The sequence below is a fragment of the Nyctibius grandis genome, chromosome 19, assembly GCF_013368605.1.
Source record: "Nyctibius grandis isolate bNycGra1 chromosome 19, bNycGra1.pri, whole genome shotgun sequence".
In the NCBI taxonomy this organism is placed as follows: domain Eukaryota; kingdom Metazoa; phylum Chordata; class Aves; order Nyctibiiformes; family Nyctibiidae; genus Nyctibius; species Nyctibius grandis.
The window spans coordinates 5295871-5308404 of NC_090676.1; the positions used below are offsets into that span (position 1 = coordinate 5295871).

The window sequence follows — 12534 nt, forward strand, 5'->3', positions numbered from 1 at the left end:
CGGTTACCGCTGAGCTGACCACAGCGGCTGGGCCAACTGGGGCCACTGGCCATATGGAATTGCTCAGCTCTTCCCCAGTAAATCTTTTGACATTGACCAATTTAGTTGTGGAAAAAGCATACGACTCCTCTTTCTGAGTCTGCGCAATATCTTCTGGGAGGTGGGAGGGAGAAACATGAAGTGAAATAGCTCCTGTGTCTGTCAGGACAGCAAGGATGTGGTGAGTAAAGCTCTGTTGTCTAACTGAAGAGTGTGTCGTGTTGATTAACATTAACTGCAGGAGCTCTCTTGGGAAGATGTACTCACATCCGCCTCGAGTGCTTTTATTTGTCATCGCAAGTCCTCTACGCCAACTCTTCCATGTCTTGCTTAGTTCACGCCATTTGAGAATATCCTGTATCCTGTTTCTCCTTTGTATCCCTTCGTTCTCCAAATGGAGTGTTCACTATCAGTTTATGGGGACGGGCATGTTCTGAATGATGCTGTGTTGGGCTCAAGCCCCATGGTCCCATTTACAGTGTTAGGCCTGGTTTTCTTCTTTGAGGTAAACAGCTAGAGAGGGCAATTTTAAGAAGCCATTTTATTTACATGTAGTTTATACTGAAGAAGATGTTTGAGGTGCCAGAGAGAATACCTCCTCTCTTTCCCTTCCCTATCACAGATCCCATCGGTCTTGTCATTTATGGCTTAACATGACACTTACAGGAGAAATAAATGATTCCATAATTCCAAGAGCAAAATATTTACTTCTCTAGTATCTTAAAAACCTCCAGTCAACTCACCACAAGTGCTTCACTGTTTTAATTGTGGACATGAGACAAATTAGGCAACGATCACAGCCTCGGAATAAAGCTAAGCTAAAAGCCATAGAATGCAGTGTCTGAACCTGTTTGCGAATGTGGTGAAAGTATGTGGTGAAAGTGTGTTTTGAAAATTTCTCTAAAATCCTGAGCTGCTTGGGAATTTTGAGTTGGCCGAGTTCCCTCTTAGGATCTGCAGAATTTCACATACGATTATGCTGTGTTATGCGCAGGAAGCTCACGGTGATGCTCTACAGTGACAGCTAATGTAATACATTAATTGTGCCATCCTGGAAATAATAACTGAGAAACATCTAGTGAATTCGAAGCATTTTACAAATAGCATGAACTGAGCATCAGATTGATGAAACAGCTATATGTAATTATACCCATTTTACAGACAAATGAGAAGAGATGAATAATAGAAATACTTTTCCAGAAGCCAAACAGTACTCCAGTGAAAGCGCTGGCATCCTCCCTCAACCGCTTGACCACATTCTGGCTTCAGTTCAGAGAGGCATTACTAATCAGGAAAAATGCTCACGCACTGACTTAACTTCAAGCACATGCTTAAGTTTCACTGAAACCAATTAGGCTTAAGCGTGTGCTTAAGTCCTGTCCTGAACTGGGTTCAGTTTGCAGATAAGTAAAATGCAAAGTTCTGCTGTGATACAGTTTTCCACTCCCAGTGGGTTATATTTAAGTTTTATAACTTTATGATATTATTATATAAAATTTATCTCTTCCCACAGAATTGTTCTCTTGGGAATGCCGTATTCTGAGTGAATTAAAAGCACCACTAACTTAATCTCCGCACAAATGCAAGAAAAATTGATTTGCTAAATACAAACATTTTCTTTGCTTTTAAAAGAATGCTTATTCCTTCAGTGGCTAACCCAAAATCCATTCTGCCAAAATGCTCAAGAAACACTATTTTGCTCTGTTAATGAAGTCTGTGTGGATAAGTATAATTTGCTTATGCAGAACACATTGATATGTTTCTTATTGTCCATTTCATTCCAGTCTGAACATTCCTCAGAAAATATCAAAGGTTTTATGTCATCTCTAAATGAAGAAATGTGTAATGCTCCATGACTTCAGGCCCTGATCTTATCCCTGTGAATGGGTGACTAACTGAAACATTAGAATTATAAATGGGAATAATAAATTCTGGCCATAGGAGGCAATAACATCTAACAGATTAAGCAATCTAGCTCTGGAGAAGAGTTGATCTACAGTAACTAATTTGGTGCAAACTGTAATGTATGCATTTTCTCCTCCATTTATAAAGAACCAGATGTGTAACTCAACTTTGCTTTTTTCCAAAGTCAGTCTGCTTGGAGGAACACAAAAAGATTTGTTTCCAACAAGGCATATTGCAGTATTTCTGTCCTGGTGGGTATTTTTTTCCTTTACAAGTGAGAAGTGGGGCGGAATCTGGAGCATACAGCAGTTACGTAGCACAGCCTCACTGGCAGGCTCTCATTTTCAGGCTTGGCCATTGCCTAGGAATCTTTTGTCTTAATTTTACTAACAATTTACTTTGCAAAGAATTTCTAGTTCTGCCTTTCTATCACTTGATGCTGATTTTTCTGAAAGTTGCTTATACAAATGAGTGTCTGGAATACTTGGTCAGTATTTGCTCCTGCTGCTGTCTCAAGGCTTGATGCAGTTTCTGCTGATTGCAGTGATCGGCCGCCGGTCCCGGTTACTGGCATTCCTCAGTGAGTGCTTGTGCAGCCCCATTGCTCGGAGACTTTGGGCCAGTGCTTTGGATGCAAAACACACCAGAAAGCTGGAAAAAGATACTGTTTTGTCTAGCTGCTGTACTGAGGAGCTCTCTGGAAATGCTTGTGGTTAATCGATACAGACAGATGAGATAACAAGTGAGTAGAAGATACCACAGTTCGGAATTTCTTTAGATTTTTCCTACGAATGAGTATTTTTGTCTTGAAGATGAATTGTGAATAGTTCCTTCCTCCTGCCCAAGAACGCTATAAAGCAGTTAATTTGTGTCTCTCTTAAGATGGAGAGAGGAGCTGCTCTGATGTGCTTCACCAGGGGCTGAGTAACAGTGACAGCCACTTTATGCTGCTCTTGGAATAGAGATGTGCCCTAACTACAGATTTTAGGTCTGGAACTCAACTTTTCCAGCTTGAAAGGATGTTTGGATCTGGTGGGGCTGAGCTGGAGTATTTGAGAGAGAAAAGCAGCCACAAAATTTGGACGCAAGCCAATAGCTTTTGGTTTGAGGATGCATCGAGCTTCGAGTCTTGTGTACAGTTAAGTAAGACAAAATCCCTAGGAATTCCCATCATGTCAAATATTTACATTCTGGAGGCTTTTTCTTTTTTTTTTTTTTCCCATGGAGTTTGATCCTGATTATAAAAATTCCCTTTTCTATTGAATGTGTCAAAATGCAGTGACTGCGTTGCCAAAGTCTCTGTGCTCTCAAACAATGTAGACTTCTAGTGTTTCTGCCAGAAGTAGCAATAAGGGTTCTGTCAAATATTGAAGCTTCTGCTGCAATAAACACACCGAGAGCGCAGTTAGCGAGTTGAGAAGGGGGCTGTATGCGGTGCTGTTATTTCAGTATAGCTATAGACTGCACCGACACCTCTAGAGTCTTTCTGTGGTTATGAGCAAGAGCAAATTTGACCCTTATAGTCCATTACCTCTAATAAAAATTCAGTTATTTTTTAGTTTAATGTATTCTCTAGGATAATGATTTCATGTTTGTTTTAAGTGTAATTCAATTTGGATTGTCCTTGTGCTGAAGGCTCTCCAAAAGCTTGCCAGTAATTAGGCCTCTTGATAGGGCAGTCAGATGAAACTTGGCATATTCTGCAGGTGAGTGAAAAAAAGCCCCAGGAGTAAGGAGCACACAGGAGTAAGTTTACCCAAGGTCACAGAGCAAGGTCATGGCAGAACCGGGATGAAAATGCAGAGCCCCGACTCCTAATGGGCTCTGCTAAATGGGCACCCATGGGGCAGCCTGCGTGGACGCTGCCGCTGCCAAATTAAAGGTTTAACTGATAGCGATGGGTTTTGTCATCCAATATTCTCCCATTTTCATCTGAAGACTCACAGGACCTGCTTTTTAGGAAGCACTAGTGCAAGCAGTTGTGAAGGAGCTCGCTATGCCTGCTCGCCACGTCCAGCCCATGAAGATGATAAAAACAGTACAGTTGTGAGTCTGCTCCAAAAAGAGCCCTTAACGCTAATAATGTGTCCTTCCAGCTAGTTTAGGCACTCCAGTACATAGTGAGGTAACAGAAAATCCAAGGCTGGTTTCACTGGCCTTTAGGTAGGTCGGCTGTGTCTGTTATTGCTCTCCTGCTTCGCTGGCGGCTTCGCTTTCCGTGTGTTTATTCCCTTTGTGGTAGTTTCAGGGTTTCTGTGCTTAAATCTACACAAATACATTTCAAAGACCCTGTTACTGTGATGTGTAAAACCTTTGCAAACGGCAGGGCTATAGTGAGTTGACTGAGTTTGTCCATCAGATGTAAGTCTTACATTATATATTGCTAGATGAGTAATAAAATACTATTTGAGTGGAAATCTCTCTGCTTTGCCACATGTTCAGGAGCCTCTGACTTGCACAGCAGATGTTTAATTACTGAGTTCCCATTTGACTTGGTCTAGGGCTTGTATTTGTGGCCAACTTGGCTGCTGAAGATTTTTAACAGGGATTTAACCCTGTGTGTGTGTCGGATGTGTTGATGCCAGGGATGAGAGGCTCCTGTCTCAGAATAACTTGGCTGTTGGCTGTGGGAATCGGGGGAGCCTCCCTGGCAGACCCCAGCTGTGAGTCTCACCCCAAGTGTTTATATTTGTGTTCTATCCTGAGCTTGTGAGCCAGGGAATTTTGCTGACATTGCTCAGCAGCTCGTAGTCTTGCCAGTGGTTTGCAGCAGGTCTGTATGCGCCAGCTTTGTCTGCAAACACTCTTGTTAGGAAGGTGATGGCACTCCGCAAGCTGGGCTTGGGCCCTTCACGATCTCAGCTGTCACTTCTCCCACGTGCAGGCAGATGGTTTGGGTTTCTCTTGGGTTTCTCTTCCCAGTGAAGGGTCTGGTTTAGGTAAATCTCCCTATAAAGATCACGGGATGGTTCAGGTTATATAGAAGTATGTATGTGGCACACAGGGACTAGGAGGAGCAGTTGTGACTCTGTATCTTGATCTCCTTGAGGCACAGGGCGTGCAAACCTTTAGGTAATCCATACATGTTAGATCTTTCTTTCCAGCTGATAGGCAGGCTGGAAAGCAACCTGTGTCCTAACCATTGGTACGTAGCAAATAAAAGTTGGCTTGAAAATTTCCAGCACACTCCTAGGCAAATTGCAAAGCGCAGCTAGAGCGGGCGAACCCCGGCTGGGCTCATAAACCCCAGGCAGCCCTGGGCTGGGCTGAGCACCACCCGGCCGAGGCAGCAGGCTCTGCCAGAGTGGGCACTTGTAACATAGCAGCAAGTCGGTGGAGTTTCAGGAGGAGCTTCACTGAGAACTCATTTTGTGGTGTTACAAAGAGGCAAATCCCAAGTTTCCTACTGAAGCAAACTCACGATGAGTGCAACAGAAGTTTGGTTAAGTAAAGAGTGAATAACTTACAGGAATATATGTACATATGTATGCGTGCATGCAAAGGTCTTCAGGATTTAGCTGAGTGTTCACACATTCCCTAAGCCAATAACATCCGTTGTTATGGGAAATGAGGTAAGTGACAGAATTACTGTCCTTATGGCGGGCGACAGGCAAGCCTAGCGTTCCCATGCTGTAATTCCCTGCTTCAGTTACTGCTGCAACAATAGCCTGAGAGAGAGAGAGAACATGAACAAAGAGCACTCAGTTATGTTTGAAGATTTCATCTAAAAAATAGTTGGATTCAGATGAGACTCAAGTTGGAAAAACAGTAAAATAAACAATCTGTATCCTTAACTAAGAGCTTGCTGCTTCGCTCACCCATTTGGGGGGTTCATTCTCTTCCAGTTAATGCAGCCAAAGCAGTTTTTGTGGGCAATGGCGCTGGCGGTGATTTCTGCGGGGGTGAAGCAGCCGGGAACCGCCGGTGCGGAGCGCTGGGCAGATCCGCGCGGGGCCCGTCGGTACCGGGCAGAGCTCCGCGGGCCTTCGCGCCTGGCCCCGCAGCTCTCCGCAGGCCCGGCCCCGGGGCTTTGCGAGGGCGGGCAACCCTCAGCGCCGGTGCGGCCCCAGGCAGAGCCCCCGCGGCACCCCTCGCCCCTCCGCGGAGCCCAGCGTGCGGCGCCGGGAGGGGACCTGCTGCGCGGGGAGAGCTGCTGCCTGCGCGGGTGGTGGGGTGGTGTGGAGGAGCGGGCGCGACCTCCGCGCTGCCCCGCGGTGCTGACGGCCTCCTCTCCCCTTCTCTCCCCCCCCCGCGCAGTCTGCGCGGCCGCGGAGCCGCCGCTGCGCTGGGAGCCGCGGTGCCGGCAGCAGCTGCGCCACCTGCAGGACGGCGCCGGGATCGCGGCGCGGCTGCCGCCCCGCCTGGAGGGCCGCTGGGTCTCCACCGGGTAAGGCCCCCCCGCCCCCGGGAGCGCACCCCAGACCCCGGGCGGACCCCCCGCCCCAGCCCAGCCCCTCGGCACTGCCTCTGCCCCCCCCCCCCCCCCCCCCCCGCGCCGCCGGCTGGGCTTGGCGGCGCGGAGAAAGCGAATAGCTGAGCAACAAAGAGCCTGTCCCCGTCTCTGCCCCCCCCGAGCACCCACCCCCGGCCGGAGGGAGGCCTGAGGTCCCCCCTGCCCCCCCGAGCACCCTTAGAGCCTCTTCCCTCTCTCCCCACTGGGGTGCGGCTGATGAGCACACCCGGCTCAAATGGGCAGAGCAGCCGTGACCCCTCCTGCCCCCCACAATCCCCCCTGGGGATGTGGCACAAAGCGCCAGGTCCTCCATCCGGCACCATCACGCTTTGGTAGCTGATGCCCAGATCTTAAAGTCACCCAATGGTGGCCACCGGGTGTGGGATGCTCCTGCCCATGATGCTGCTCCCACCCATGCTCACCCCTCTCCTCCCTCACCCTGGGAGCCCCTGGGGAGGGATTTCACCCTCTACACCCCCCGGCCATGCGCTGGGGGTGGCTCAGGACTGTCTTCCTCCCCAGGTGTGAGGTGCGGCCAGGACCCGAGTTCCTCACCCGATCCTACCTCTTCTACGCCAACCGCCTCTTCAAGGCTTACCAGTTCTACTACTGGGACCCCTCCTGCCGCGACCCTTCCTACTCGCTGGTCATCAAGGGCAAGCTCCGCCTGCGCCAGGCCTCCTGGATCACCCGTGGGGCCACCGAGGCCGACTACCACCTCCACAAAGTCGGCATCGTTTTCCACAGCCACAAAGCCATGCGGGAGGTGGCCGCCTGGATCAACCAGACCTCCGGCGAGGGCTGCAGCGGGTTCCTGCCCCCGGGGCGCACCTGGGCTCCCGGAGCCCTCTATGAACTGCTGAGCGCCAAGACCGAGCGCGACTGCACGGCCGCCCTGGGCTTCGCCATGCACGAGCTGAGCCTGGTGCGGGTGGAGAAGCATTACCAGCCCTTGCTGCAGGCGCAGCAGAGCGGGAGCCGGCTGGTGGAGGAGCTCTACCTGGGGGACATTCACACGGAGTGGGTCGAGAGGCTCCACTACCGACCGACCGGTTACCAGCGACCTATGCAGAGCACTGTGGTAAGGATGATGTCTTTACGCAGTTCCCTCATCGGTTCAGGGGCTTTGCCAAGCATGTGTTAGTTCCTTACTGTTAAAATACCACCTGCCTGCACTAGGCCCCTTCTGTCCTAAGGACCCGCGGACGAGGAGGTGCGGGGCTGAGGTGCGGGTTCCCTGGGTGCTCCGCAGCACGTGGGGCTCACTGTCTCCCTTAGCGAGAGGGCGGGACTGGGGTGGGTGAAAGCTCAGCAAAACCAACATCAGAAACAAGCCTGCCTTGGCACGGGCCTGGAGCGAACGGCTTCTCTTTGGCTCTGTGTTGTCCTAGGAAATGCCGTTTCCTAGTTTCCCACAGCAAAGCCAGCGAAAGCTTCGGGCAGCACATCATCAGAGGCTGCCTGCCCTGTCCTTGTCTTCCTCCCCTCTCTTTCGCTCTTTGTCGTGTCCTCCAGATTGAGAGAGGAGCGAGGAAGCCATATCTGCCATTAAATCATTACTCCTCCGTATAATGCCATTAGAAGAGGAAGTTGTCCTGAATACAATTATGTTATTACACAGAAATCAAACTTCCACTTTGACCTAAATAAAACTGAGCAGGAGACTTGGCTGCATTTTTTTTTTTACATTTTGCAGCAGGTTAGTTTATTTCCAGGAAGCACATTTCTATCTGAATCATGGCTAATCAATTCAGAAACAATTGAGCAGTGAGATGGGGTGAAAAAACCTCCCTGAACTTTACCAGATGGAATTGAATTAACTGAAAAAAAAATTATTTTGGGGGCAACATTTCCCCACACCCCAAACTATACCAACTCTGAAAAACACAGAGCAACACCCCTCTCCTTCTCAAAAGTAATGCTCTCAAACTGGTTAAACTTGTGTTATCTTGGGCCAAAACCATATATATGAGCAAAACCAGATGGTAAACATAAACACTTTAAAAAGTTAATTTAAAACCAAACCTAAAGATACTGAAATTCACTCTCTGAATATAGCACTGTAATTAATCAGCTAACAGCTCTCCAATGGACCAGCACATGATGTCACCACTTGGCGATAATTAGAAGCTGCCATACATTAGAAATAACTTCACACGACTGCTTTAAGCAAGTAAGATTTTTGGCTCCATATCTATAGTGATAATTTTATTGGCACAGGATTTTTCTTCCCCCCCCCCCAACATCCATTTGCTTGTGCTAGCGAGGGTTACACAGCTATGTGAGGAATTATTTTTTAACCCTCTTTATGAAAATATCACTCTTTTTCCCTTATATCTGTTTTAAAGAAACCCATTCTCCCCAAATTACCTTTCATTATCAAAGAATTTCCTGTCTAAGGAGAGCATATATTTGCCAACTTCTGGGATTATTTAGCCGTAATGTACTGTGTACTGTCAGCACTCATTAACGTGACAGTAGCAGTAAAGCAAGCTGAAAATGACTAAATTACAGTAGACTCCAATCAACTTGCATGTAAATTACCCACCCTACAGTTAACTACCGAGTTATTTAACCTTGTTGTGTACGACAGTTCAGTAAAGATTAGCTTGCGTTCTAGAAAGTGATACAATGTTCAAACCCTGGTTATTTAAAAATAAATCAGTTGTGATATATGAAGTATAAGACAAAGTTCCAAGCTGCACAAAAAACCCTCCTGGCACTGGATCGGCTGCAGGACTGGTTTGACTCGGAGCTCTGCACGGAGCACAGAGGAGCCAAGGTCAGGTCCTCAGTGTGCAGCAGGTCCTTTTCTGCCCTGTCTCTGGTGCAATGCCCGTTCTGGCTGCTTGGCAAACCCCTGCCTCCCTCCCGACCTGCAAACACAGCCGTGGATGCGGGCGCGTGGGCAGGGGCTCTGTGCGGCCGCGGGAGGAAGGGCACGAGGGGGAAGCAGAACGTGCCGTGCTTTTGGCTGTCCTGGAGAGGCTGCCACCAGCGCGGTGCAGCACAGCCACCGAATCCTCCCCACGGTAAGGTTTCACAGCCTCCTTGACTGACAAAAAGACTGCATCGTTTTTTCTGAATCAGTGCAGAAGTGCTGTGGTGTAGGTGACATCTCCCAGCACCCTCATCCTCACCCACGGGCATGTGCAGCAGCTGGCAGTGGAAAACTTGCGGGGGAACAACCTGGGGAGTCCAAGGGAGCGTTCCCTGCCCTTACAGCAGCTCTGCCCTTGTCCTGTCCTCCTCCCTGCAGGCTGTCCTCAGCAGCCCTGGCACAGGGCAGAGCACAGCCTCGGGGCACAGACCGGCCGTCCTTCCCGGCGTACCAGAATAGCAAAGAGCCCGGGCAGCGCTTTATCTCACTTAATCTGCTTGAACGTCTTGGGCCAAGTTCATTGCGGTTGAACACCCTGCTGCAGGAGAGGGGAGTTTCAGCTTTTCAAATGTTCTGAAGGGTTTTTTGCCTATCAGTTTACAAAAACGTTGTTTTTGTCTTCTGCAGCACCACGTGCATCCTTGCCCGGCCTGTGGGATTATATACAGAGCTGATGAACACCACCCACCCATACTGCCCATCAGGGCTCAGCTGCCAATGCAGCTCAGCGGCAGCTGGGTGAGCACCCACTGCGAGGTCCGACCTGCCGTGCTCTTCCTCACCAGGTACTTCATATTCCACGGTAACAACCACACCTGGGAAGGTTATTACTATCACTACTCCGACCCACTCTGCAAACAGCCCACTTTCACCATCTACGCATCGGGGCATTACACCCAGGGCATCCCCTCCTCCAAAGTGAGAGGGGGGACAGAGCTGGCTTTTAAAGTCACGCAGGCTCGGGTGACGCCAATGGACCAGGTGACGGTGATGATGCTGAACTCCTCAGAACCTGGAAGCTGTGGGCTGACAAGCTCCTGGAGCACTGGGGTGGAGCAGGATATAACACCCACGAACGGATGTTTGGCTTTGGGCATCAAGCTGCCCCACACGGAGTATGAACTTTTCAAAACGGAGCAAGACATGACAGACCGCAGCCTGCTGTACGTTGGCGAAAGGCCCACGGACGGATCCAGTCCCGACAGCCCAGACAAGCGACCCACGTCATATCAAGCACCTCTGATTCAGTGTGCTGGAGCGTCAGAGGAATTCTCTAACTATGTTAGTCTAAAATACTTGGGAAAAAAGAATGTTAATGGGAATGAAGCACTAAAACCTTTGCCTATGGCCTTTTTATTGTTTATAGCACTTCTGTTTTTAAGATGGGACTAGTTATCTATTCAGGTACAGCACAGAATTCAGACAGTCTTGGTGCTAGCGTGACTTTTATATCCTTCAAATGAGCACATCTGGAATCAGTTTTACTCAGATTTGGAAACGCTTTTTAAAAAACACCCAACAACAGTGAACTGAAGCCAAGAAGATATGCCTGGCTACGTACTGTTTGTCCTGTGGCATTATTGCCTAATCTCCCCTCTTCTTTGCGTACAAATTTAATGTAGTGACATGGATGCGCTGCACATCGCAATAGATAATTTAGCAATATGAGGGGGGGAAAAGCAACATCAATTACAAATGCTGCTTTGAGCTTTTGACATTGCTAAGATTTAATCAAGAGCTTGATTCAGACGTAATTCAAACATCCAAAGTGTCAGCTGCTGAGTTTCTTTAAGGTTAAGTTCCCTCCCATCATACTCCTTACTGCTGTTCTTGCAAATTTAATCTGCAGAGTCAGTCAGCAACAGATAAACAGTCAGCAAGTGCTCTCAATAAGGGCACGGTTAATCGTGCCTTTCTCAGTTTACAGACGTCTTCTGCAGTTTTTGTGTGTCTGTATGCACACAAAGATGCAACGTACCATCGTCCATTTACGTGTGTACGAAAAGCAGCCCTCACAGAGCATTACCTCGACAGACTGTTATGCCTGACCCTGGTCATAAAAGAAGATAAAGTAAATGGAAAAGGCTTCTGTGCACAACTGCTCCAACCTTCAGCGTTACCCAGCTGCAGACACCGCAGCCTTGCTGTACTGTTCTGGCTTTTCCAGTGCAGTACTGGCCTGTGCTTTGGTATGTCAGCAATGTCCCCATGTCACTGCACGCCTTGTCCAGCAGGCAAAGGCACTGCCAGGCAGTCGCGAATCCCACTCACCATGCACCGAGCGAAGCAAAAGACCGCCTACAAGTCTTCTCAGGCCATATATTTTCACTGTCTCCTCTTTAGGAAGTGTACAGCATACCAGTTGTTAATCCAGCTCTCCTTTCAATCACAATGTCACTTCCAGCCTCACTCTGTAAAGATGTTTTATAAATCTGCCTCTAGTGACCAATGGGCTGAGGAGATACTCGAATCAGACAGCACAGTCAGGTCAAACCGATTTCTACTGACAAGAAGGACAAACTGAGAAATTATATTCCCTGTCTGCTGCAGCTAAGAAGCATATAACTTCCTTGGAGAAGACCTCCTCCCAGTAGCTAAATCCTCTCCAAATAAGCCTATATATCTTACTCACAAAGGATATTTTGTTAAACCAGCTATGCAATAGCTACCTTCTTAATGCTGTATTTACGAACTTGCAGCTTGTACTTAGATAAATTATGGGTTTTATAACATAAAAATACTTTTGGGGAATCTGTACATTAACTAATAATTCAAATGAGATGCTTATTAAATGCATACAATTGTGACATAAATGTTGTCATCATGTTCACATGTTCCAGGCATGATCAAATATTAATCATTCACATAAACAGTTGTACTTCTAAGATGATACCCAAAAAGGCCAAGCTTGGCTACCTCGCTTTCAGTTCCCTCTGCAATCAGTGGAGAAAGAGACTTCTCCAGTGCAGCAGGCAAAATACCCCCCTAAGGGTTGTTGTGTTTTGTTGCCTGCTACCGCGTGGAGACCCACAGACAAATGTTTGAAGAACTGCAGGTGCATCTTGGAGAACATGGCGTCTCCTTTGGGATGTCCCCATTAGGATGCTATGAATTGGGGCAAGTCTAGGGCAGCACAGCTGAATCTCATGTAAACCACACGCTGCAGCAGTTTTTCTCCAGCAGACCTGTTTCCCATCACCACAGAGCAGTCACTCACTGCAGCCTCTAAAAAGGCTTCTGTGACTCAAATTGGCAA

At 48.3% G+C, this 12534-nt stretch overlaps 1 protein-coding gene across 1 annotated transcript; it reads left to right on the top strand.

Annotated features, from left to right (window-relative positions):
* The first annotated feature begins 5819 nt into the window (after positions 1-5819).
* APCDD1L (APC down-regulated 1 like) lies at positions 5820-12111 on the top strand. The gene is made up of 3 exons (XM_068416479.1): positions 5820-6331; positions 6920-7478; positions 9906-12111. The coding sequence occupies exons 1-3, from the start codon at positions 5820-5822 to the stop codon at positions 10668-10670; spliced, it is 1836 nt and encodes a 611-aa protein (XP_068272580.1). The 3' UTR covers positions 10671-12111.
* The last annotated feature ends 423 nt before the right edge of the window (positions 12112-12534 follow it).

Coding starts and splice junctions, on each gene's coding strand:
- APCDD1L (XM_068416479.1), top strand. CDS start 5,820: ATGGCGCTGGCGGTGATTTCTGCGGGGGTGAAGCAGCCGGGAACCGCC. Junction 6,332..6,919: donor GGCCGCTGGGTCTCCACCGG/GTAAGGCCCCCC, acceptor CTTCCTCCCCAG/GTGTGAGGTGCGGCCAGGAC. Junction 7,479..9,905: donor GACCTATGCAGAGCACTGTG/GTAAGGATGATG, acceptor TGTCTTCTGCAG/CACCACGTGCATCCTTGCCC.